The 25,992-nt window shown below is 40.5% G+C and overlaps 1 protein-coding gene across 1 annotated transcript in view; it reads left to right on the top strand.

Annotated features, from left to right (window-relative positions):
- The window catches only part of LOC118386844 (26S proteasome non-ATPase regulatory subunit 1-like), a 103,356-nt gene that overhangs the window by 62,449 nt on the left and 14,915 nt on the right, over positions 1 to 25,992 (top strand). The window contains exons 18-21 of the mRNA XM_035774767.2: positions 8,833 to 8,949; positions 10,559 to 10,661; positions 21,635 to 21,804; positions 25,864 to 25,956. Of these exons, the coding sequence (XP_035630660.1) occupies positions 8,833 to 8,949; positions 10,559 to 10,661; positions 21,635 to 21,804; positions 25,864 to 25,956 (483 nt within the window). The remainder of the gene's footprint in view (positions 1 to 8,832; positions 8,950 to 10,558; positions 10,662 to 21,634; positions 21,805 to 25,863; positions 25,957 to 25,992) is intronic.

Genomic DNA, 25,992 nt, shown 5'->3' with positions numbered 1-25,992 from the left:
TACTGCGGAGCCCCTATTCCTGCTCTACATGCCTCGGTTAGCTCCCTTGCCCCACCCCCCACACATGTGGAGACCGCACCTAGCTTAACTGCCGCTTACAAAGATGCAGCCTCTCATCGTCACTCAATGCCTAGATTTACCTCCACTGTACTCGCACCCTACCATGCCCTTGTCTGTGCATTATGCCATGAATCTATCCTACCACGCCCAGAAGTCTACTCCTTTTACTCTGTTCTGAAAGCACTAGACAACCAGTTCTTAAAGCCTTTAGCCCGTACCCTTGTCCTACTCCTCCTCCTCCTTTGTTCCTCTGGTGATGTAGAGGTTAACCCAGGTTGTGTGTGTGTCTCCAGGCGCTCTCATTGGTTGACTTCTGTAACTGGAAAAGCCTTGGGTTCATGCATGTTAATATCAGAAGAAGTTTGCTTTATTCACTGCTTTAGCACACTCTGCCAACCCTGATGTCCTAGTGTCTGAATTCAGGCTTAGGAAGGCCACCAAAAATTCAGAAATTTCCATTCCCAATTACAATATTTTCCTTCAAGATAGAACTGCTAAAGGGGGCAGAGTTGCAATCTACTGTAGCGATAGCCTGCAGAGTTCTGTCCTACTATCCAGGTCTATGCCCAAACAGTTCTAGCTACTACTTTTAAAAATCCATCTCTCCAGAAATAAGTCTCTCACTGTTACCACTTGTTATAGACCCCCCTCAGCTCCCAGCTGTGCCCTGGATACCATATGTGATTGCCCCCCCTCTATCGTCAGAGTTCGTACTGTTAGGTGATGCTTAACACCCCGGCTGTCATACAATCTAAGCTAGATGCCCTGAATCTCACATATTGTCAAGGAACTTACCAGGTCCAACCCCAAATCCATAAACATGGGCACCCTAATAGGTATCATCCTGACCAACCTGCCCTCTAAATACACCTCTGTTGTTTTCAGCCAGGATCTCAGCGATCACTGCCTCATTGCCTGCGTCCGTTATGGGTCCGGGGTCAAACGACCACCCCTCATCACTGTCAAACGCTCCTTAAAACACTTCTGCGAGCAGGCCATTCTAATCAACCTGGCCCGGGTATCTTGGAAGGATATTGAACTCATACCGTTGGTATGAGGATGCCTGGTTGTTCTTCAAAAGTGCCTTGCTCACCATCTTAAATAAGCGCCCGCCCGCCTAGCATCACTACTCTGGACGGTTCTGACTTAGAATATGTGGACAACTATAAATAACTAAGTGTCTGGCTAGACTGTAAACTCTCCTTCCAGACTCAAATGAAGCATTTCCAATCTAAAGTTAAATCTAGAATCGGCTTCCTATTTCGCAACAAAGCCTTCTTCACTCATGCTGCTAAACATACCCTCGTAAAACTTACTATCCTGCCGGTCCTTGACTTCGGCGATGTCATTTACAAAATAGCCTCCAACACTCTACTCAGTAAATTGGATGCAGTCTATCACAGTGCCATCCGTTTTGTCACCAAAGCCCCATATACTACCCATCATTGCAACCTGTAGGCTGTCGTTGGCTGGTCCTCGCTACATATTCGTCGCCAAACCCATTGGCTTCAGGTCCTCTAAGTCTAGGTAAAGGCCCGCCGTATCTCAGCTCACTGGTCACCATGGCAACACCCACCCGTAGCATGCGCTCCAGAAGGTATATTTCACTGGTCATCCCCAAAGCCAACACCTCATTTGGCCGCCTTCTAGTTCTCTGCTGGCAATGACTGGAACGAATTGCAAAAAAACACTGAAGTTGGAGACTTATCTCCCTCAATGACTTCAAGAGTCAGAGCAGCTTACCGATCGTTGTACACAGGCCATCTATAAATAGCCAATTCAACCAACTTCCTACCTTATTCCCATATTTGTTTTTTGTTTTTTTTCTGCTCTTTTGCACACAAGTATTTATACTTGCACATCCTCATCCTCACATCTATCACGCCAGTATTAATTGCTAAATTGTAATTACTTCGCCACTATCGCCTTTTTTTATTGCTTTACCTCCTTACTTCGTTTGTACTCACTGTATACAGATTTTCTATTGTGTTATTGACTGTACGTTTGTTTATCCCATGTGTCTGTTGTTTTTGTCGCACTGCATTGCTTTATCTTGGCCAGGTCGCAGTTGTAAATGAGAACTTGTTCTTAACTGGCCTACCTGATTAAATAAAGGTGAAAAAAAATCTGATCATTAAAACATTTGTGGATAAAGTGCTAAACTTGAACTCGTGGGTGTCTCGGTGAAGTGATATTATTTTGTTGCTCACCACTGCGCTCTGAAGAAACAACGATACAATGTAGCCTAACATCACTCGCAAACTGGACTTGTGAGATTGTTTCACTATAGAAGCACGGGTCCTCTTTAATTTTAATTCCAGGTTCATATCAAAATATTTCCAGGCGTATCAGATGGTCTCCTCTTCCTATAACAGTCACACCAAGCATAGGGTTGCTATAAGACAGAAATGGGAAAATAATATATCTGTGAAGAAACTATGAAATAATTCCCCAATAACTATTGATGTATATACAGCGGGGCAAAAAAGTATTTAGTCAGCCACCAATTGTGCAAGTTCTCCCACTTAAAAAGACGAGGCATGTAATTTTCATCATTGGTACACTTCAAATATGACAGACAAAATGACGGGGGAAAAATCCAGAAAATCACATTGTAGGATTTTTAATGAAGTACATGTCCAGGCCTGTCTGAAGTTTGCTAGAGAGCATTTGGATGATCCAGAAGAAGATTGGGAGAATGTCATATGGTCAGATGAAACCAAAATATAAATTTTTGGTAAAAACTTGTTGTGTTTGGAGGACAAAGAATGCTGAGTTGCATCCAAAGAACACCATAACTACTATGAAGCATGGGGGTGAAAACATCATGCTTTGGAGCTGTTTTTCTGCCAAGGGACCAGGACGACTGATCCCGTGTAAAGGAAAGAATGAATGGGGCCATTGAGTGAAAACCTCCCATCAGCAAGGGCATTGAAGATGAAACGTGGCTGGGTCTTTCAGCATGACAATGATCCCAAACACACTGCCCGGGCAACGAAGGAGTGGCTTCGTAAGAAGCATTTCAAGGTCCTGGAGTGGCCTAGCCCGTCTCCAGATCTCAACCCTATAGAAAATCTTTGGAGGGAATTGAAAGTCCGTGCTGCCCAGCAACAGCCCCAAAACATCACTGATCTAGAAGAGATCTGCATGGAGGAATGGGCCAAAATACCAGCAACAGTGTGTGAAAACCTTGTGAGGACTTACAGAAAACGTTTGACCTCTGTCATTGCCAACAAAGGGTATATAACAAAGTATTGAGAAACTTTTGTTATTGACCAAATACTTATTTTCCACCATAATTTGCAAATAAATTCATAAAAAATCCTACAATGTGATTTTCTGGATTTTTTTTTCTTTCTCATTTTGTCTCATTCTGTCATAGTTGAAGTGTACCTATGATGAAAATTACAGGCCTCTTATCTTTTTAAGTGGGAGAACTTGCACAATTGGTGGCTGACTAAATATTTTTTTGCCCCACTGTGTATATATATATATATACATATATATACACGTGTGTGTATATGTGTATGTATGTGTATATATGTATGCGTGTGTGTGTGTGTGTGTGTATGTATTACATGAATGGTGACCTCATCCCTTCCCGAAAATACATTTAAATATTGTTTTAATATGATTTTTTTTCTTCTCCACCCTGCTCCATGTATTCGATGTATTCCATTTCAAATTTTGCTCCCTGCGTGGCTTTACTTCCGGACTATTATGACGCACCTGGCAGTTCATTCTCTGTATGTTCCTATAGCCTCTGTCTGAGTTGCTAAGCAACGGCTCCTCTTTCAGTGCAAATTATATCATGAATGAATGACACTGAAGTAAGCAAATGTGTGATTTTACGTTTCGAAAAGAGTAATAGTGCATTCGGAAAGAATTCAGACCCCTTGACTTTTTCCACATTTCGTTATGTTACAGCCTTATTTTAAAATGGATAAAATTATTTTCTTCCCTCGATCTACATACAATACCCCATAATGACAAAGCAAAAACTGGTTTTTAGAGATGTTTGCAAAATATAGAAATACCTTATTTACATATGTATTTACATTCCCTTTGCTATGAGACTCGAAATTGAGCTCTGGTGCATCCTGTTTCCATTGATCCTCCTTGATGTTTCTACAACTTGACTGGAGTCCACCTATGGTAATTTCGGAAAGGCACTAACCTGTCTATATAAGGTCCCACAGTTGACGGTGCATGTCAGAGCAAAAACCAAGCCATGATGTCGAAGGAATTGTCCATAGAGCTCCGACACAGGATTGTGTCGAGGCACAGATCTGGGGAAGGGTACCAAAAAATGTCTGCAGCATTGAAGGTCCCCAAGAACACAGTGTCCTCCATCATTCTTAAATGGAAGAAGTTTGGAACCACCAAACCTTTTCCTAGAGCTTGCTGCCTAGCCAAACTGAGCAATCGGGGGAGAAGGGCCTTGGTCAGGGAGGTGACCAAAACACAGATGGTCACTCTGACAGAAGTCCAGAGTTCATCTGTGAAGATGGGAGAACCTTTCAGAAGAACAATCATCTTTGCGGCACTCCACCAATCAGGCCTTTATGGTAGAATGGCCAGAGGGAAGCAACTCCTCAGTTAAAGAAAGGCACATGACAGCTCGCTTGGAGTTTGCCAAAGCGCACCTAAAGACTCTCAGACCATGAGTAACAAAATTCTCTAGTCTGATTAAACCAAGATTGAACTATTTGGCCTGAATGCCAAGCGGCACACCTGGAGGAAACCAGGCAGCATCCCTACGCTGCCAAATGTGCTTCAACTAAATACTGAGTTATGTAAATGGAATATTTCAATTTTTGCAAACATTTTTAGACTTGTTTTTGCTTTCTTATTGATGTATTGTGCATAGCTTGATGAGGAGAAAAAACAATTTAATCAATTTTAGATTAAGGCTGTAACGTAACAAAATGTGGAAAAAGTCAAGGGGTCTGGAAACTTTGTTCGAACTTTGTTTGAAGTCTAATAAATTATATAGAAAGGGAATGAATGAGAAATTATATGTTTTGCGCCACTCAGGAGGAGTTTGGTTTAATGTCTGGTTGGCATATTGTCACTGGTGGTCAGGGATCTAGGGGAGGGAGAAGAGGGCATCATCTTCGCCCTCGTCTTACCAGAGTAGCAATGACCCTTCAGCACACAAAAATGGGAATCATGAATGGAAGAGAATTATAAAAGTTCCCAATCAGCTTGCAGGTGACAAAATTAGATTTCATTATTGAAAGGTTTTTACTCTAACATTTGAGAACATGTAACGTAATTTCATATCTGATAGTCCATATATGAAATAAAATGTTAATGTGTGACAAAGTAGCAAAGTTACGAACCAGCTAACCTTAGACCAGAGGGGTATCCTACAAAGCAAGCTCGATCTACTCAGTTTTCTCCATGTGAAGCTTCAGTTAGCTTCACATGAAGCTCCGGCTTCTTCCGTACAATGACGGTTGATATTGTTCGTCCGCTTGCTGCTAACTCTAGCTGCTAACTCTAGCATTTAACACAAGGCTAATCGAACTCCGAACTCTTCATTGAGACTGTGCTGAAACATCAATCCATGGGTGAGTCAGTACCACATTTTCATTTGTGCCGAAATGAAAGACAAGTAATCTTGCAAATTCTGCAGGCTACGGTGTGAATTAGGTTTTTAGAAGTGCCATCTTTATTATTTATCGTTAATGCCGTGTTTTGTGTGCTTATCAATGCACAAGTACCTTTTTTCCCCACTCCTATCAATACTTTTTTATTTATTATGTCATACAAAAGTTTCATTGGGTGAAGTTTAAAATACATTCTGCCATTACTAAATATGTAATGTGAAATATCTTAACATGACTAATTTCTATCACAAAAAAACATTTGATTAATAAAATATTAAATCAGTCATCTTCAAATGATGGGGACAGCGGCGACCCGTAATTCAGGGCAGGTAGGGCAGAGCACATTTGGAATCATGTAGTAACCAAAAAAAGTGTTAAACGAATCAAAATATAAAAAATGCCTTGATGATCGCTTTGCACACTCTTGGCATTCTCTCAACCAGCTCCACCTGGAATTATTTATTGAAGGAGTTCCCACATGTGCTGAGCACTTGTTGGCTGCTTTTACTTTATTTTGCGGTCCAACTCATCCCAAACCATCTCAATTGGGTTGAGGTTGGGTGATTGTGGAGGCCAGGTCATCTGATGCAGCACTCCATCACTCTCCTTCTTGGTAAAATAGCCCTTACACAGCCTGGACATGTTGGGTCATTGTCCTGTTGAAAAACAAATGATAGTCAAAATAAGTGCAAACCAGATGAATGGCGTATCGCTGCAGAATCGCTGCGGACTTGGTGGTGCGCATGTAGCCTATAGCCTGTTTTAGAGAGATGTAATCATCAAATAAGTGCTTTCATTGTCTGCTTATATACCCCCTTTATTTATCCTACGGTTCTGACTTGGTGAATACTGTGAGAACGGTCCATGTTTTGAATTCTGTCGCTGTACATTTCAAAAGTGCTGAACAAATAGTTATATTGACCACGTCCATCTTAGCTCGCTCATTAATGTCTTCGTCGATATTAATTATTGCCTCTTATCAGCTCATCATACCCATGCCAAAGTTTGTACATCTCAATTGTCAGTGGAAACTACTAAGTCAGCTATGTTTTTTTTTAAAGTCAGTAAATGAGGCAGAATTAACTGTTTCGCTGACCGACAAGGCTCCGCTGATAGCCAAGTGTAGCGGTGGTGCGTATTCACTCCATGGTGCTGAAAAGAAAGCTTTGCTGTTGGAACAGCTTTATGTTGGCCCTAACAGTTTGTGGGCACCGATTGTCACCGTTGCAATTAATGTATTGTTTAGTGTTGTGTAGTGGCTTTGCTGGCATGCATCTAAAAAGAAACTGAGGTTATAGGAATCATATCACAGATAAACCGACACATAAACCTAGTTAGCTAGCTAGTTGTTAAAAATGACTGTATATGGGATCATAACATTACATTTTACTGGTAACATAGCAGTCCTGCAGATATTCTCTCTTCCTGGCTTGCTAGCTACAGCAGCTTCATATCTTAATCACTAGCCAGTTCGGTTTAGCTAGCTCTAGCTCAGGCCTGGGCAATTATTTTCCATGGAGGGCCACATTAGAATATATTTTTGCCGTCGTGGGCCAGAATCCTATTACAGGATTATACATCATGTGTATGACTGTGTTGACAGATATATCTACTGTAAATCACGTCTAGATATGCTACTTTTTAACATGCACAGAAATAAACTACATCCATGTTCTCCTTTTTTGGTAGGTATTTATTTTCATTATTAAACATGCAATGAACTACATGGAGGGAAAAGTACACTGCATTCAGCACCACTTTTTTTATATTTTTAACATCTTTGTAAAATGTTCCCGCAATTTCTAACTAGCTACTATTTGTGACGGTGACGTGTGTGTCAGCCTGTCTGTCCTTGTGCAGTTATTTATACGTGCCTTCAAAATAAATGTCCCACAAGCGGTGGGAGTTAAATAGTTACAAAAAGGCAAGTATTCATTGGGCTTTTCAAATGAATAACAAATATGTTTTTCTAAACTTTACTATTGCAAATTCTTTGATCTGAGCATGTTTCCGTAGCCCGTATTGACTCTTGTCCTGTGCAGCATATGTCCCCCGGGCCTGCCTTTGCCCAGGCCTGCCTTTGCCCAGGCCTGCCTTTGCCCAGGCCTGCCTTTGCCCAGGCCTGCTCTCACGCATACTACCTAATGACAAATGCTTTTTAAATTGTCAATATGAGCATTTGACTTTGTGCCGTTATCAATGAAATCACTTGCATCAAAAAGACAAGAGAAGACCTAAATCAAGTAGGCTAGCTACCTTGTCTCGTTTAGGCTGATTCAATTGTCTAACGTTACTCGGCTTATCAAAAGTAAATTTCACAGACTCCTCAATCGGAAAAGTACTCAAATAATTAACATAAAAACAGATTGTATACAGTTTCTTACCTTAATATTGTTGTTCTGATCTCCATGACAGAGCTTTAAAATATGTGAGAAACATTTCTGGTCTAGTAGAGGTGTGGCAGCATTCACATTCTGTCTCCGTGCAAAAATTCACAATTTGCTCAGTCCTACCAATGACCCATTGGCATCAGTTGTTACTATGGCAATTCAAGATGGTGCTACCCATACCTCTAGTAAATGTTCACAATCAAAATACAAAAAATGCGTATGTTTCCATGTTAAATACACTTGTTTCGTATTAGTGGATTGAATACATCTCTTTGAAAACACTTTATAAAGTAAAGCTAAGCAATCTATAAATCTGATAGAGATCTCAAGTGTAGGCCTCATCTTGGGTCCTCACTGCTGAGTGCTGAGGTTTGCCCTGGCACAGCTGAGCCCGCCCTTCCTCAGAAGCCTCTGGTAACTTGTGCCAAGCAGCTGAGCTGGCACCCTCTGCCAGGCTTACTTCTTAATACCCAGGAGAGCGCTGGTCCAAACACTGGCCTAGAAGTTCCTAACTGGCCTGAGGGAGCTCACTGTTTACCCACCTGAGCCTCTTCTCCCTTAAGGAGCTGGGGCTTATCCTCCTGTAGAACAGCAAAGTACCGTGCTCGTACTTAGTGAGTAGCATCCAACTTTATCTATGTATTTATTTGGAGTCTAAACAACACGATAACCTCGTCTTGTTTGCTGTTCAAGTTGTCATCTAGGTATTTGTTTAGTTTGTATTGTATTACCATTGAAAAGTTATTTTGTTCTTTCTCTCTTCTCAGGAGGCCATCAACCTGCTGGAGCCCATGACTAATGACCCGGTGAACTATGTGAGACAGGGCGCCCTCATCTCATCAGCCCTCGTCATGATCCAGCAGACCGAGGTCACCTGTCCCAAGGTGAGTGGAAGTGAAACAGTCCATCCCATTCACAGCCCACATTTAGGAGAGAAATTGGCGACCAGTAACTTTGTTATTCACTGACTTTAATTATATCTTCGTTGTATCGCTGATGGTGGAATTATCTGTTTGCATAGTATGCTACTGTAGCCTATTGAAATGTTCTCAACATTGTCTAGAATGTTACTTTTCGTTGCCTGGCTTGTTAGATTGACATATCTTAAATACATTTTTTATTTTTATTTTTTGGGGGGGGTGTGGGGGTGCAAAAAATTATGCAGACTGCTGTTTTTGTGATATACTTTTTCATAATGACAAAGAGAACTTATGTCGGACAACAAAAATAGAATGTTCATGATTTAATCCATGCCAAAGATGGTAAGATGAAAGACTATGTTGATACTGAGGGGTTGGCGAGACTTGGAAATTCCTTACCGCAATCATGATTATGCTGATTGGCGGAAATAAAAGTACAGACTTTGTCGCCAGTAATACCTTTCAGATATAAAGAAAATGTGGCAGGTTTTCGGGTTCTGTTTGAAAGGGATATCAGTCAGCAGAGGGTAGGAAAGCGAAGGGTGGGGAGGCTAGCTAAAAGGAGCTGCTCTCTCTCTCCCCGTTTTGCACAACAAGCTCTGTCACAGCCGTTTAAGAAATGCCAGACTCATTTTCAAAGAGTCCTCTGGTCTCGGCCTGTACATCAACAGTCTTTGAGCTCGGGGCGGTGTGAAAGATTGTGCAAGAGACTCTCATTTTAAATTGGAAACGGCAGGAGGCACAACATGTGTGCCTGTGTAATTTTCAGTGTCTTTCCAGATATTGTTTGGTGTGCTCTTACACTGGTGATGGTGGCATGGCAGCTAGCGTGACAGTGCGGCGGGTGTGTCAGTACACCTTGGGCATAAAGGTTGTTTATGTAGGCCTACACTGCCATACTGTTATGGACTGCCCGCCTGCTGTTGTTTTTTTCTCAACACTTTTACTTTGTGCCCCACACACGGTACATATGTGGCAATAACGTAAACGCACATGCTCAACTAAACTTTTCTTTCATACACACACCCTCTCTGGGTTATTTCGTTGCATGATCTTTTTTATGATTGAAGCCACGCTGTCATTAATTGCGGTGGGCCTGTTTAAATGTGAAGCCACACTAATGTTTTCAAGTGTTCTCGAGACAGGAAGGCGATTCGGTGCAGTTGTTAAATCGTGTTCGTCGAGTATGTGCCTCGGTGCCTCACACTCCCAGGTGGGCCACTTACTTTACAGGACTCGTTTTTTAAATATCTTACATGGAATTATAAATGGTAATGTTTTAACCATATAACCCTTCTTAAATATTTATTATCGAGAAGTGTGGCTAGTGAGTTTTTAACCAGCTAATAGTGGCTCTCACTTCATGTCAGTTCCAAATGTGGGCCTTGGCATGCATCAAAGCCAAAGTGACGTGGCAGCCAAAAGGTCTCCCATATGCAGCTGAAAAACCGGACAACAAAGAATTTAAGTATATTTCATTGAATACGAGTGCTAGATTGTAATGTGGAGGCCCATCAAATAAACTGATCAATGAGTTTGAGTCATAATGGTTTTCGTTGCTTTCCCGGCACAGGTGAACCAGTTCCGGCAGCTCTACTCCAAGGTCATCAATGACAAGCATGATGACGTCATGGCCAAGTTCGGGGCCATCCTGGCCCAGGGCATCCTGGATGCAGGTCAGTGTCTTGTGTCAAGTGTGTGTGACTGATATTTGGTTGCAGCGGTGGGGTTTCTTCAGAAAACTTGTGGGTGTATCTGTTTCAGTCTGCTCTTTAGGGGAAGTGTGTGTGTGTGTTGGCAATATTTACAAGGGGTCCAGTTCCAGCCGCCCTACTGGGCTTGACCACCCCTGTGTCCTGTGATTTTCCCCAACTTCCTTCTCTGGAAGCGATGATGCTACGATGCATTAGCACCTGGTTGTCCAGCAATGAGAACAGCCACATGACTCTTATTACTGTTAGTCTGACTGTGTGTGCGTGTTCGCCAGGGTTTCCGTTAGCCGTTAGTACTGAGATTAACCAAAATGTCAATGTTTTTTTTGTGTGGTTATTAAACAACTAAAGTTGGATACACTTTTACGCCTGCTACGTTAAGTTAGATGATATTACACGAGAGAGACGTACACGGCCACATGAGAGGAATGTTCACAACACAACAACAGGCGAGAGGGATGGAGAAAGTTTGAAAGTATGTCTGATTGATCTACTTTGAAAAACAAGTAAAAATTATTGTCAGACGGCTCTGCACCGTACTTAGGCAGGCTAGCCTAGCTAAATAGGATGACTAAAGACAGTACAGTATGGGGAAAAAAGAGAGAATGTAATGTTAGATGGTTGGCTTGGCTGGCTGCTACTGCCTAGTAGAGGTCAGATGATGACTAAGGAATGAACAATTATAAATTCATCAAATAAAACTAAGTAATATACACACTGAAATATTTTATTATTTCATAGTAATTTCCTATTTTTCTTTGTGGCCCTGACAGAGATGATGGAATATTTTCAATGTTTTGGCAATTGAATGTTCACTGTTTTTGGCTTTGGAATTTCTATTAAAAAGCTCTAATAATTTTAATGTAATTATTTCATAATGCATTTAATGTTTAAAACAATAATATAAATCGAAAACCGTGATGTTTTTATAATTGCACCGAAACCGAACCGGCCTAAAAAAGCACATCAGTCATCACTATTATCCTGCTTTTGGACAGAAAATGAATAAATGAAAAGCCCGATAAATAAAACTGATCTCGGCCAATTGTCCAGGAAAAGAAAAAAAGTCCCATTGTAAAATAATGATTTTTCGCCTATTCATTGATGGAAATACCAGTCAATGTAAATACATGCTTATCGGTCTATAGGTTCATAAGTTAGTGGAATTAAATTGCCGTGTGTGTATTTTAGTTAGTCGTTATATTTATCACATAGAATACATATACAGAGCCTATGATGAGCATAAAACTGTCAGACAGCGCCAGCGTTGCTGCTACAGCTTCGTAAACAGCTCATTTGTTGCTGCTGGAGTGGAACGTGTATTTAAAAGCTCAATCATTGAGTAACAATTCTAAATGCAATCGCATTGCTTAAAAGTCAGATCTGACCATAGAAACGGGGAGGCAATTATTTCATAGACTTCCATATGTCATTAAAACCATTAGCCTATTCCTCATATTCTAGACGGTTTGGCAATTTAGCAACAAAACTGACGCATGCTCAACTATGGGGCAAAACAGACTGGGTTAGCTTAGATGGTTGACTTAATGTAAGCTATATTTCTTCTCCAATGTTTATTGACAACATAAATACATTTGCAGAATGAGCACTTGCTGTCTCTCAAATACATCGTTGAAGTTGTTGGTTAAAGCTAGCGAATTTTAGCCATATTAGCATTGACATGAAATCAGTCAAAACACCTCAAAACAAGACATGGTATCAAGAGCGAGATGAAACAAGCCACTTATGATTCCCCACATGGCAGTTTCTTGTCATTCTTGCTAGTAATCTGGCCATCCGGAGTCACAACAACACACTGACTTCTGCCCCATGGGAGCGCGCAGGTCGTTTTCGTGACGTAAGCTAACCCATCTAATGGTTTTCAAGTCCACTTTCTTTCTTTGTCCACTAGCCAAAGGCACAATCCTAGTTATATTAGCAACCCATGCTAATTGTTGCATCTTAAGCTCTCCCCTCTTTCTAAATTTCCAATAGATATTTTGATCTCTGTCACATGAAACTGCTGGCATGTGCGGTGTGCTTTTGACAAGGGTTTTTCCTGCTAATTGCATTATGGAATGAACATTCCCATGTAGCCTACTGCCTTCTGCGCATTGCTGTACGTATAATGTGAAGAAATAGTAGTTAATCGACATTTAAAGCTAAACGTTCTGATCTGTTGCATCATCCTTATTGCTTTAAAATATATACAGTGCATTCAGACCTCTTGACTTTCTCCACATTTTGTTACATTTAAAGCCTTATTCTAAAATGGATTGAATAGTTTTTTTCCCCTCATCAATCTACACACAATATATCATAATGACAAAGCAACAAAAAAAGAAATGTTTTTGTGTGTGCAAATATATTCAAAATAAAAAAACGATTAGATTTGCATAAGTACTCAAACCTTTTACTCAGTACTTTGTTGAAGCACCTTTGGCAGAGATTAACCTGTTACTCCTACCCCCTACTTTTTCGAACATTCTGTTAAAAATCGCGCAACATTTCAGCGCCCTGCTGCTCATGCCAGGAATATAGTATATGCATATGATTAGTATGTGTGGATAGAAAACACTCAGACGTTTATAAAACTGGTTAAATCACTGCTGTGACTATAACAGAACGTGCGTTTCATCGAAAAGTGCAGGAAAATCTGATCACTGAAAATGGAAATAAATATCCATGCGCCACTTCCAGGAATTGTTAAAGGTGAACCGAATTAAATGAGGCCGAGGTTGCAGTACCTACAGCTTCCACACAATGTCTAGAGTCTTGTCATTGGCTTCGGCTTTGATTCTTGGTCAAACCGAATCAAGGGAACCGATTCCCTCCGGTCTCCGACCAGATGTTTTGGTTGAGATTTCTCCTGACATTTTTTCCAGACGGACACCTATAGAATTTACATCGCCTCCTGATGAATTTTATCGCTTATTAACCTCTTGGTCCTACCTGGCACGCAGGCGTCCCATCTAGAGCTCTGGAAATGCAAATGCGCTACGCTAAATGCTAATAGTATTAGTTAAAACTCAAACGTTCATTAAAATACACATGCAGGGTATTGAATTAAAGCTACACTCGTTGTGAATCCAGGCAACAAGTCAGATTTTTAAAATGCTTTTCGGCGAAAGCATGAGAAGCTATTATCTGATAGCATGTAACACCCCAAAAGACCCGCAGGGGATGTAAACAAAATAATTAACATAGTCGTCGCTACACAAACCGCAGAAATAAAATATAAAACATTCATTACCTTTGACCATCTTCTTTGTTGGCACTCCTAGATGTCCCATAATCACTATTGGGTCTTTTTTTCGATTAAATCGGTCCATATATAGCCTAGATATCGATCTATGAAGACTGTGTGATAAACGGGAAAAAAATAGCGTTTCATAACGTAACGTCATTTTTTAAAATTCAAAAAGTTGACGATAAACTTTCACAAAACACTTCAAAATACTTTTGTAATGCAACTTTAGGTACGGAGAGGAGGATGGAGGGAGTGGGAGGAAGAGGTGCGTAGGAGTATCAGGATGAAAGAAAAAGCAGGGTGATTGGAATCAGTGTTGGGAGAAGGGGAGGTCCTTCCCCATATAAATAATGTAAAAATTCCTTTCAAAACGAGTTACTTCGGAGGAACCATTCGATTTAAAATACATTATTACACTGGAAATGGTTCCAATGTAAAATCAAATCAGACAATAGTGGTTAAATCACGTGCCGCTTCAGCCCAGTTTTTTTTCTATGTAATTACAGTGATGATGACTTGTGGGTCATTTAATTCCTTTATTTTGACATCTGAAATGGTCCCTCCTAATGCCCGAACAAATGGATTTTGTCGCCAGAGTGACTCACAGATTCGAGTTGCTGCGCCTAAATGAGTGTCACACAAGTCTCTTTAAAATTTAAGACACCTCTGGAAGGAGGGGTATGCTCTGTTTTTATCAACCTAATATGGAATTGAATTGTAATTTTCCTTGGGGAGGGGACTTCTTTTCCCAGAATCAATAGGTGTTATTTGATTACTAGCTAGATCAACTACAATTGATTTTTTTGTGGTGGCATAAGGTCCTTTGAACGTTTTGGAGGAGCTTTGAGAACTGAATACATGAGCAGACACTGGAAAGCTTCACATTTAGGGCCGAGATTAAAAGGAGTATAATTCTACGTAATGAATGAGGGAATGTCTGGTGAGACGGAGGGAACGGTTGGGTGTGCGGTTTCTTGCGAGAGCTGCTTTCGAAAGCTAAACCCTCGGTAATGAGCACCAGAGATCATGAAATGGAACCCTAATGGTTTCCGCATGTCACATTTCATATGATTATCCAACCCCACTCATAACTTAAGACTAATACTCCACATCCACATCTGAAATCAAAGTGATACACTAGAAGTGAAGTGATGGTTCTTTAGGTGGAAGCTGCCTTTACAGTACTCAACACATAGCTGTCAGCATTGGCCTGACAGTTAACCTCTTAAGCGCACCCGACACGCAGGCGTCCCATCTGGAAATGCAAATGCGCTACGCTAAATGCTAATAGCACTCGTTAAAACTCAAACGTTCATTAAAACACACATGCAGGGTACTGAATTAAAGCTACACTCGTTGTGAATCCAGGCAACAAGTCAGATTTTTAAAATGCTTTTCGGCGAAAGCATGAGAAGCTATTATCTGATAGCATGCAACACCCCGAAATACCTGAAGGGGACGTAAACAAAATAATTAGCATAGCCGGCGCTCTGTAGCTCAGTTGGTAGAGCATGGCGCTTGTAACGCATGGCGCTTGTAACGCCAGGGTAGTGGGTTCAATCCCCGGGACCACCCATACGTAGAATGTATGCACACATGACTGTAAGTCGCTTTGGATAAAAGCGTCTGATAAATGGCATATATTATTATTATTATTATTATATTACACAAAACGCAGAAATAAAATCTAAAACATTCATTACCTTCGACAAGCTTCTTTGTTGGCACTCCTAGATGTCCCATAAACATCACTATTGGGTCTTTTTTTTCTTCGATTAAATCGGTCCATATATACCCTAAATATCGATCTATGAAAAGTGTGTGATACAGAAAAAAAGTGTTTTAAAACGCAATGTCATTTTTTTAAATTAAAAAAGTTGACGATAAACTTTCACAAAACACTTCGAAATACTTTTGTAATGCAACTTTAGGTATTAGTAAACGTTAATAATCTATCAAATTGATCACGGGGCGATGTGTATTGAATAGCTCCACGTCTTCAAATCATGTTCTGAAATTTCTCCTCCAAAACATCCTGTGGGAGATCGGAAGGAATGGGCTCTCTCTTACTCGTTTGACCAAGAAACAAAGCCCAGGCAATTGACAAGACTGGCGACATCGTGTGGAAGCTGTAGGACTTGCAATCTCAGCCCCATGTAATTTGGTTTCCCATAGACAATACATGCAAGTGGCGCATGGATATTTTTCCCAGCTTTCGGTGATCAGTTTTTCTTGCGCTTTTCGATGAAACACACGCTCTGTTATAGTCACGGCCGTGATTTAACCAGTTTTAGAAATCTATCCACACATACTAATCATATGCATATACTATATTCCTGGCATGAGTAGCAGGACGCTGAAATGTTGCGCGATTTTTAACAGAATGTTCGAAAAAGTAAGGGGTAGGCTTAACAGGTTTTAAGGGTTGTAGAGGAAGAGGCGATAGCTTCAGTGTGCTATCTGGCTTACGATCCCATATTACGATCTTGTCTGGGCGGTCTAATGCGACAGAAAACAGAGGGGACTTTGGACTTCTTTATCTTGGCAGGAGAATGGGGGATCCTAGTTTGATCTTGTCTGTTGCTGTAGTGGCACAGATCGGCTAAAAGCATTATGGGAACACAAATATTGCAAAAGACTAACCCCACTGCAGTATGAGTGCAATATAGGCTCCTTTACTCTGACACACACACACACACACACACACACACACACACACACACACACACACACACACACACACACACACACACACATTGCACATGCACACATGCACAGCATAATTCTGATTTACACTTGTTGCCAGTGTTAAATTTGACTAAGTATTCTTCAAAATGAGACGAGGCTTGGTTGGGTATACACCAGGTTGTATACACCCGCACCTGATGTGTATTTAGACAGCATTTAACACATAGAGGAACCTGCTGGTCTTGATCGAGGTAATACACAAGGCCCAATGTTAGCAGTGTGACGTATGCCTTTCTGCTCCAGCCTGTGTTTGGGGTATGCGTATACACATCTGTGAGTGTGTGTGTGTGTCAAGTGTTTGATGTGCAGCTCTCTGGGACCCCACACACAAACACACATGTAGACTGTATGCTTGCATGCACACACAAAAGCACTCACTTTACCCTTGCGGGCACAACAGGGTTTACAGACATTTGACCGAAAGCATTTTTATTTCACTGATATTTGAGAAATTTACAGGACCCATATGAGCAACGTGGGCATCCACCCACGGTGCTCAGAATGACAGAAATAGTGCAGATTGTAGATTCCATCAATGTAATTGTCGGCATTATTTTCAATTCCCCATATATTTATGTAAACGTGATAATTAAATTTGCTAACATTTCTAAAAACCTGTGTGTGTGTGTGTGTGTGTGTGTGTGTGTGTGTGTGTGTGTGTGTGTGTGTGTGTGTGTGTGTGTGTGTGTGTGTGTGTGTGTGTGTGTGTGTGTGTGTGTGTGTGTGTGTGTGTGTGTGTGTGTGTGTGTGTGTGGAGATCAGTACTGGACAATTATTTTCCATGGAGGACCACATTAGAATATATTTTTGCCATCGTGGGCCAGAATCATATTACAGGATTATACATCATGTGTATGACCGTGTTGACAGATATATCTACTGTAAATCACGTCCAGATATGCTACTTTTTAACATGCACAGAAATAAACCACATCCATGTTCTCCTTTTGGTAGGTATTTTCATTATTAAACATGCAATGAACTACACGGAGGGAAAAGTACACTGTGCATTCAGCACCACGGACAGAACTCTTGTTAACAGGTATGCACAAAACACAAAGAGAGCGCTCAACACTACATTTAAACTACTCAATCAGTGTGAGGAGTGAAGTCTCTGATGGGCATTGACTAGAGCAGTGAAGTCCGGTATAGTTTATGATGTTGCTATGCGCAGGATTGGTGAGAGTCCGTAAGAGATGATCTGTGCCTTGACTTGTTATATTTCATCACTGAAAATATCTGTTCACATACATAGATTGACCCAAACAGTACAAAAATCTTCTGCGCATTACTCCTAATCTTTGGGAAGTTTTGTTCATCGAGAGATGCATAGAACCTCGTCAGTGACATTGTTTTGAATACTTCTCCAATCATTGCATCAGACTGAAGATCGATAAGCTCAAGTTGCAGGTCAGTGGGAGCGTTATCCACATTGAAGGTGAAAGGAGAGGAAACCAACAGCATGTCATTTTCCAACACTTTGAAATACTCAAAATGACTAGAAAACTCAGTTCAAAGCAGCGTTGTATACTTCTCCCGCTTGTCATCTGATAGGGAACAGACTAGAGTTTGACCGATTAATCGGCATGGCCAATTAATTAGGGCCTATTTCAAGTTTTCATAACAATCGGTAATCAGCATTTTTGGATGCCGATTATGGCTGATTTATATTGCTGCCACTGCGTGGCAGGCTGACCACTTGTTGCGCGAGTGCAGCAAGGAGCCAAGGTAAGTTGCTAGCTAGCATTAAAACTTAGTTTTTTATAAGATATCAATCTTCACATAATCACTAGCTAACTACACATGGTTGATGATATTACTAGGTTAACTAGCTTGTCCTGCGTTGCATATAATCAATGCGGGTCCTGTTAAATGATCATTGAATCACAGCCTACTTTGCCAAATTATTTAACAAAAGCGCATTCGTGAAAAAAGCACAACCGTTGCACGAATGTACCTAAACCATAAACATCAATGCCTTTCTTAAAATCAATACACTGTAGTATATTTTAAACCTGCATATTTAGCTAAAAGAAATCCAGGTTAGCAGTTTGGACCGCCTGGCTCAATGGAAACTAATTTGCCAGAATTTTACATAATTATGACATAACATTGAAGGTTGTGCAATGTAACAGCAATATTTAGACTTATGGATGCCACCCGTTTGATAAAATACAGAACTGTTCCGTATTTCACTGATAGAATAAACATTTTATTTACGAAATTATAGTTTCTTGATGATTTGATGATATTAATGACCAATGGCTTGTATTGCTGTGTTTATTATAATTATGTCTATGGTTTGATAAAGCAGTCTGACTGAGCATTGGTAGGCGGCAGCAGGCTCGTAAGCATTCATTCAATCTTTACAGAGTTTGCCAGCAGCTCTTAGCAATGCTTGCTTCACAGCGATGTTTAGGAATTCAAGCCTATCAACTCCTGAGATTAGGCTGGCAATGTTAAAGTGGCTATTAGAACATACAATAGTCAAAGGCATATGAAATACAAATGGTATAGAAAGAAATAATTCTTATAATAACTACAACCTAAAACTTCTTAACTTAACTGGGAATATTGAACCACCAGCTTTCATATGTTCTGAGCAAGGAACTTAAACGTTAGCTTTTTTACCTGGCACATATTGCACTTTTATTTTATGACTTCTACTTGGAGGGTCAGGAGGAGTAATTTTCCCTTGAAGGCTTTGACAAGGCTGTACATCTGATGTGCAAAAAGGCCCTTCCCTTGTCTTCCCTTGTAGTTTGGAATTCAGTTCATTCATGGGGGCCATGATGTCCACGGTGAAGGCAAAATCAGCCAACCATTCTTTATCTTGCAGCTGAGGGAAATCCACATTTTCCTTTCATTTGCAAAAACTCAGCAATCTCTGATTTCAGGTCCCACACCCTTTTAAGCACCTTCCCCAAACTCAGCCAATCTCACATTTGTGTGGTAGGGGAGATCTGCATGACCTGACTGTCTCGTCCAACAGTGAGACAAACTGTCTGTGATTTTGAAGATTTTGCTCTTTTGAAGTTTACCACTTTACTGACTGTATCCACAACATGGCTAATTTTCAGAACACATTTACAGAGCAGCATCAAATGAATAATGCAATGCAGGAAAATAATTTTCTTATCTGGGTTCAGCTCAGCTGCTTGAGCTTGTATCCTTTTCAAAAGACCAATGTTTTTTCCTGTCAAGTTTGGGCACCCATCAGTGGTCACACTGGATAACTTTTCAAAACCTCCAATAAATGTTTCCCTGCGGTTGTGCTCTTCATTGACTGCACTGAAGCAAGCTCCTCTGTAATTTTAAAGTCTGGGGTTATGTCTTGTAAGAATATCAACAACTGCGTCTTGTCACCTGCATCACTGCTCTCATCTAGGGCCAAGAAGAAATATGTGAAATCCTTTACCTTGTCTTTCAACTGTTGTTCCATATTCTCTGCAATGTCTTCAACACACCGTGTCACTGTTTGTCTTGACAGGGAAACATTTTCAAACAGCTCTTTCTTGTCGGGGCAAGTATTGCTGCAGAGTCAATTAAACATTCTTTAATGATTTCACCTTCAGTGATTGGCTTGCTATGTTTAGCAATTTTGTGGGACAGTACATAGCTAGCTTTCGCAATTCTGTCGTTTGCTGAATGCAGTTTTGTGAAAAGTCCTTGCTGATTTTCCAACTGAGAAAGCAACGCTTTCAATGCACCTGCCCTCTGCTCAGAACACATATTCCTATATTTTTCTGCATGCTTCATCTGGAAATGTCTGGACAAGTTGTAGTCTTTCAAGACAGCGATGCTCTCTTTGCACATTAAGCACACAGCTTTCCCTGATACCTCAATAAATAAATATTTCGATGTCCACTCTTGCTGGAACACCCTAAATTCATTGTCTACTTTCCTTTCCTTTGAAATCTTTGAAAAACACATTATTGCACAATTTCTAGCTAGCTACTATTTGTAACTGTGACATGTGTGTTAGCCTGTCAGTCACTGTCTGTCCTCATGCAGTTATTCATATGTGCATTCAAAATAAATGTCCCACAAGCGGTGGGCCTTAAATCGTTACGCAAAGGCGAGTATTCATTGGGCTTTTAATTTGACTAACATACGTTTTTCAAAACGTTACTATCGCAAATTCTCTATGTGATCTGAGCATGATTCCGTGGCCCGTATTGAATCATGTCACAGGCCGTATACTTTCCCCGGGCTGGCCTTTGCCCAGGCTTGGTGTAGATTGATGAGGGGGGGGAAAAACAATTAAATCCATTTTAGAATAAGGTTGTAACGTGGAAAAAGTCAAGGGGTCTGAATACTTTCCGAATGCAACTGTAAGCCTGGGACATCAACAATTAAAAGTTGGCATTAATTGGAGTGACTATAGAATTCTGTATTTGTCCATTTTTGCAAATCACACTACTGTGAAGCGTGGCTCCATAACCGAGGTGCACAAGACACATACTGGGAAGGATTAGGGGGAAGATGTTATAGGAGATGGTTGGTTGGTAGATTAAACCAATGTCTATGCGCCGGGAGTTTCTCCCTGTCTTTCTGTATTGGCTGACGAAGGCCGAGTTTGACTCTTTGGTCCACCAGACACTTAGCGCATTTGGGCGGAAGTGTCTGAGAACGAGATTAGTTTCATTGTATCCCCCTTTTGCACCTAATTCTGTCTTTTTTGTCTCTCTATTTCTCTGATTTATGGTTGACTGAAGTGGAAGATCATTGTTGCCAAAGCACAAAGATTATCACAACTGTATTATCACGAATATGTCAAAACTCTCCTTCGCGTGTGTGTGTGTGTGTGTGTGTGTGTGTGTGTGTGTGTGTGTGTGTGTGTGTGTGTGTGTGTGTGTGTGTGTGTGTGTGTGTGTGTGTGTGTGTGTGTGTGTGTGTGTGTGTGTGTGTGTGTGTGTGTGTGTGTGTGTGTGTGTAGGTGGCCGTAACGTCACCATCTCGCTGCAGTCGAGGACGGGCCACACCCACATGCCATCAGTGGTGGGCCTGTTGGTATTCACCCAGTTCTGGTTCTGGTTCCCCCTTTCCCATTTCCTCTCCCTGGCCTTCACCCCCACCGCCATCATCGGGCTCAACAAGGACCTCAAGGTAAACAACGTGTGTGAGTGGGGTGCATCTGAAGTATACGCATGTACAGTTGAAGTCGGAAGTTTACATATACCTTAGCCAAATACATTTAAACTCAGTTTTTCACAATTCCTGACATATAATTCAGTGAGGATCACCCCTTTTTATTTTAAGAATGTGAAATGTCAGAATAATAGCAGAGAAAATTATTTATTTCAGCTTTTATTTCTTTCATCACATTCCCAGTGGGTCAGAAGTTTACATACAGTACACTCAATTAGTATTTGGTAGCATTGCCTTTAAATTGTTTAACTTGGGTCAAAAGTTTTGGGTAGCCTTCCACAAGCTTCCCACAATATGTTGAGTACATTTTGGCCCATTCCTCCTGACAGAGCTGGTGTAACTGAGTCAGGTTTGTGGGCCTCCTTGCTCGCACACACCTTTTCAGTTCTGCCCACACATTTTCTATAGGATTGAAGTCCGGGCTTTGTGATGGCCACTCCAAAACCTTGACTTTGTTGTTCTTAAGCCATTTTGCCACAACTTTAGAAGTATGCTTGGGGTAATTGTCCATTTGGAAGAACTATTTGCGACCAAGCTTTAACTGATGTCTTGAGATATTGCTTCAATATATCCACGTAATTTTACTCCCTCATGATGCCATCTATTTTGTGAAGTGCACCAGTCCCTCCTGCAGCAAATCACCCCACAACATGATGCTGCCACCCCTGTGCTTCACGGTTGGGATGGTGTTCTTCGGCTTGCAAGCCTCCCCTGTTTTCCTCCAAACATAACGATGGTCATTATGGCTAAACAGTTCTATTTTTGTTTCATCAGACAAGAGGACATTTCTCCTATATATAGATGTATAGGTATGTTTACAAATTAGCTATGACATAGCCAATGAATGTATAAGCACATCTTTTGGGATTTCACCCCAACCCAAAATCAAATGGTTTTGACTTATTTGGAAGTTTTTAGTGAGATTATTTTCTCTTCCAGCTTTGGCCATGCATTGTCCCTCGCAAAGGGATTGCTGTCCTCGTTATACAGGGTAAAGTTGATAATTTCATATCTAAAAATGACCATATACTCTAATTGTTAACCTCTTTCAGCTCCCCCCTACTTTGTGCAATTTCCGCCTGAAGACATACCCAAATCTAAGGCACAGAACCAAGGATATGCATATTCTTGGTACTATTTGAAAGAAAACACTCTGACGTTTGTGTAAATGTGAATTGAATGTAGGAGAATAACACGCAATAGATCTGGTTTAGATACAAAAATAAAAAACTTGTTTTTTTCATTGTTTTATCATCTTTCAAATGAACAAGATAAAACAAACATTCAGATAGGATGATGGGGACAATTTCAGTGAAAAATATGAGGGCAACAGTACTTGTGCACATTTTCAGAATGATAACTTCCAAAATGTGTGCTACATGACATTTATCATGAAGTCACCCAGGTGTCCCACACAAGTAGCCCAAATGTAGCCCAAATGTACCCAAGTGGCCAAATTGGTGAAGGTATACATTTTGAAACAAATAACTATATACAAAATACCAAAATGGTATTCTAACACAATATATATTGTATATATATATATAGATGCAGTGCGCATTTGCGAAAAAGTCGTTGCTCCAACGTGTACCTAACCATAAACACCAATGCCTTTCTTAAAATCAATACACAGAAGTATATATTTTGAAACCTGCATATTTTGCTAAAAGAAATCCAGGTTAGCAGGCAATATTAACCAGGTGAAATTGTGTCACTTCTCTTGTGTTCATTGCACGCAGAGTCAGGGTATATGCAACAGTTTGGGCCGCCTGGCTCATTGCAAACTAATTTACAATGTAACAGGAATATTTAGACTTAGGGATGCCACCCGTTAGATAAAATACGGAACGGTTCCGTATTTCATTGAAAGAATAAACGTCTTGTTTTCGAGATTATAGTTTCCGGATTCGACCATATTAATGACATAGTCCTATATTTCCTATAATAACTACAACCTAAAACTTCTTACCTGGGAATATTGAAGATTCATGTTAAAAGGAACCACCAGCTTTCATATATTCTCATGTTCTGAGCAAGGAACTTAAACGTTAGCTTTCTTACATGGCACATATTGCACTTTTACTTTCTTCTCCAACACTTAGTTTTTGCAATATTTAAACTAAATTGAACATGTTTCATTATTTATTTGAGGCTAAATTGATTTTATTGATGTATTATATTAAGTTAAAATGTGTTCATTCAGTATTGTTGTAATTGTCATTATTACAAATACATTTAAAAAATTGGCCAATTAATCGCTATCGGCCTTTTTTTTGTCCTCCAACAATCGGTATCGGCATTGAAAAATCATAATACAGTTATCTGTAAGGGCCCTCAGTCGAGCAGTGAATTTCAAACACAGATTCAACCACAAAGACCAGGGAGGTTTCACAATGCCTCGCAAAGAAGGGCACCAAATTGGTAGATGGGTAAAAAACATATTGGATATGCTACCTGTGAGCATGGTGAAGTTAATAATAACACTTTGGATGGTGTATCAAATCACTACAATGATACAGGAGGTATTCCTAACTCAGTTAGAGTTTAATGGCTGTGATGGGAGAAATCTGAGGATGAATCAACAACATTGTAGTTACTCCACAATACTAACCTAACTGACAGAATGAAAAGGAAGCCTTTAAATAATACACATATTCCAAAACATGCATCCTGTTTGCAACAAGGCACACAAGTAATACTACAATAAATTTGCCAAAGCAATTCATTTTCTGTGCTGAATATCCAATACAACACTTTACTGAGTACCACTCTCCATATTTTCAAGCATAGTGGTGGCTGCATCATGCTATGCACAATAATGGAAAACAATGAATGTTTTTAAGTGCAGGAGTTACAGTTTTGACTTAAATCTACTTGGAAACCTATGGCAAGACCTGAAAATGGTTGTCTAGCAATGGTCAACAACCAATTCAACAGAGCTTGAAGAATTTTGAAAAGAATAATGGGAGAATGTTGCACAATCCCAGTGTGGTAAGCTCTTAGACTTAGCCAGAAAGACTCACAGCTGTAATCAGTGCCAAAGGTCCTTCTACAAATTATTCACTCAGGGGTGTGAATACTTATGTACTGAAAATGAGATATTTCTGTATATCATGTTCAATAAATTTGCAAGAATGTCTATTTTCACTTTGTCATTATGGGGTATTGTGTGAGTTAAAACAAATCTATTTAATTTTGAATTCAGGCTGTAAAACAACAAAATGTAGAATAAGTCAAGGGGTATGACTACTTTCAAGGAGTATGAATACTTTCAAGGCACTGTAGACAATGATCCCTCCTGCCTCCACCTGTTCCAGCCTTAGCAGTTGCCCAGATCAGCAGTTGTGCATGGTTGCTTTGTGCGCCTTAAGGAGAAGACGTTGTTTACCAGCACTCATATTGCGCCACCCTACTGCAGCCATGCCATTCCATGCCAGCCTTTTATCGCAGGTGAAGTCACCCACTGCTTTAACAGCCAGAGAAGCACTTTATGTTCCCCTTCCCTCTCATACTTACCACCCTGCAGAGAACAGAAGTGAGTTATGACATAACAAACTAAATGAAAGCCTCTCTGGTCAGTGGTGGCTCCCTATATGGTGCTGTTTAAGAATTTGACGGGAAATGTTAACACATTAATTTCCTGTGGGCATTATCAATTGACGACAAGAGAGTAGGAGCTATACTATTTTGTTCCTGTGAAATAAATCATTTGTATTATTTACAGCTGACTTTCCAGGAAAACGCATTTCAGATACAACGCTCAATGCGCTTGTATACATACACACACACACACACCGTAACTACTATGCTCACCAATAGCTTTTTCATTTTTGTTTAAATGTTGAGTGGTATTCGTATCATTGTGGCCAAAGGAAGGTGGTGTGTTCAGCGTTTCTTGTTGTCAAACCAGTCTATGAATAAGTCAAACGGAACATCCCTTTTCAATGAGTGATGGGTCGGACTTTACAATCATTGCTTTTTTTGGGTGTTTGACCACACTCTCCCCCCCCTCTCCAGATGCCCAAGGTACAATACCGCTCCAACTGTAAGCCCTCCACCTTCGCCTACCCTCCGGCCCTGGAGGTGCCCAAGGAGAAAGAGAAGGAGAAGGTGAGAGTTCCCCAACGGCGAAAGGATGTCACATTG

The sequence above is a fragment of the Oncorhynchus keta genome, chromosome 1, assembly GCF_023373465.1.
Source record: "Oncorhynchus keta strain PuntledgeMale-10-30-2019 chromosome 1, Oket_V2, whole genome shotgun sequence".
In the NCBI taxonomy this organism is placed as follows: domain Eukaryota; kingdom Metazoa; phylum Chordata; class Actinopteri; order Salmoniformes; family Salmonidae; genus Oncorhynchus; species Oncorhynchus keta.
Note: the sequence above shows the minus strand (reverse complement) of the source record. Positions and strands in the feature narration are given on the sequence as shown.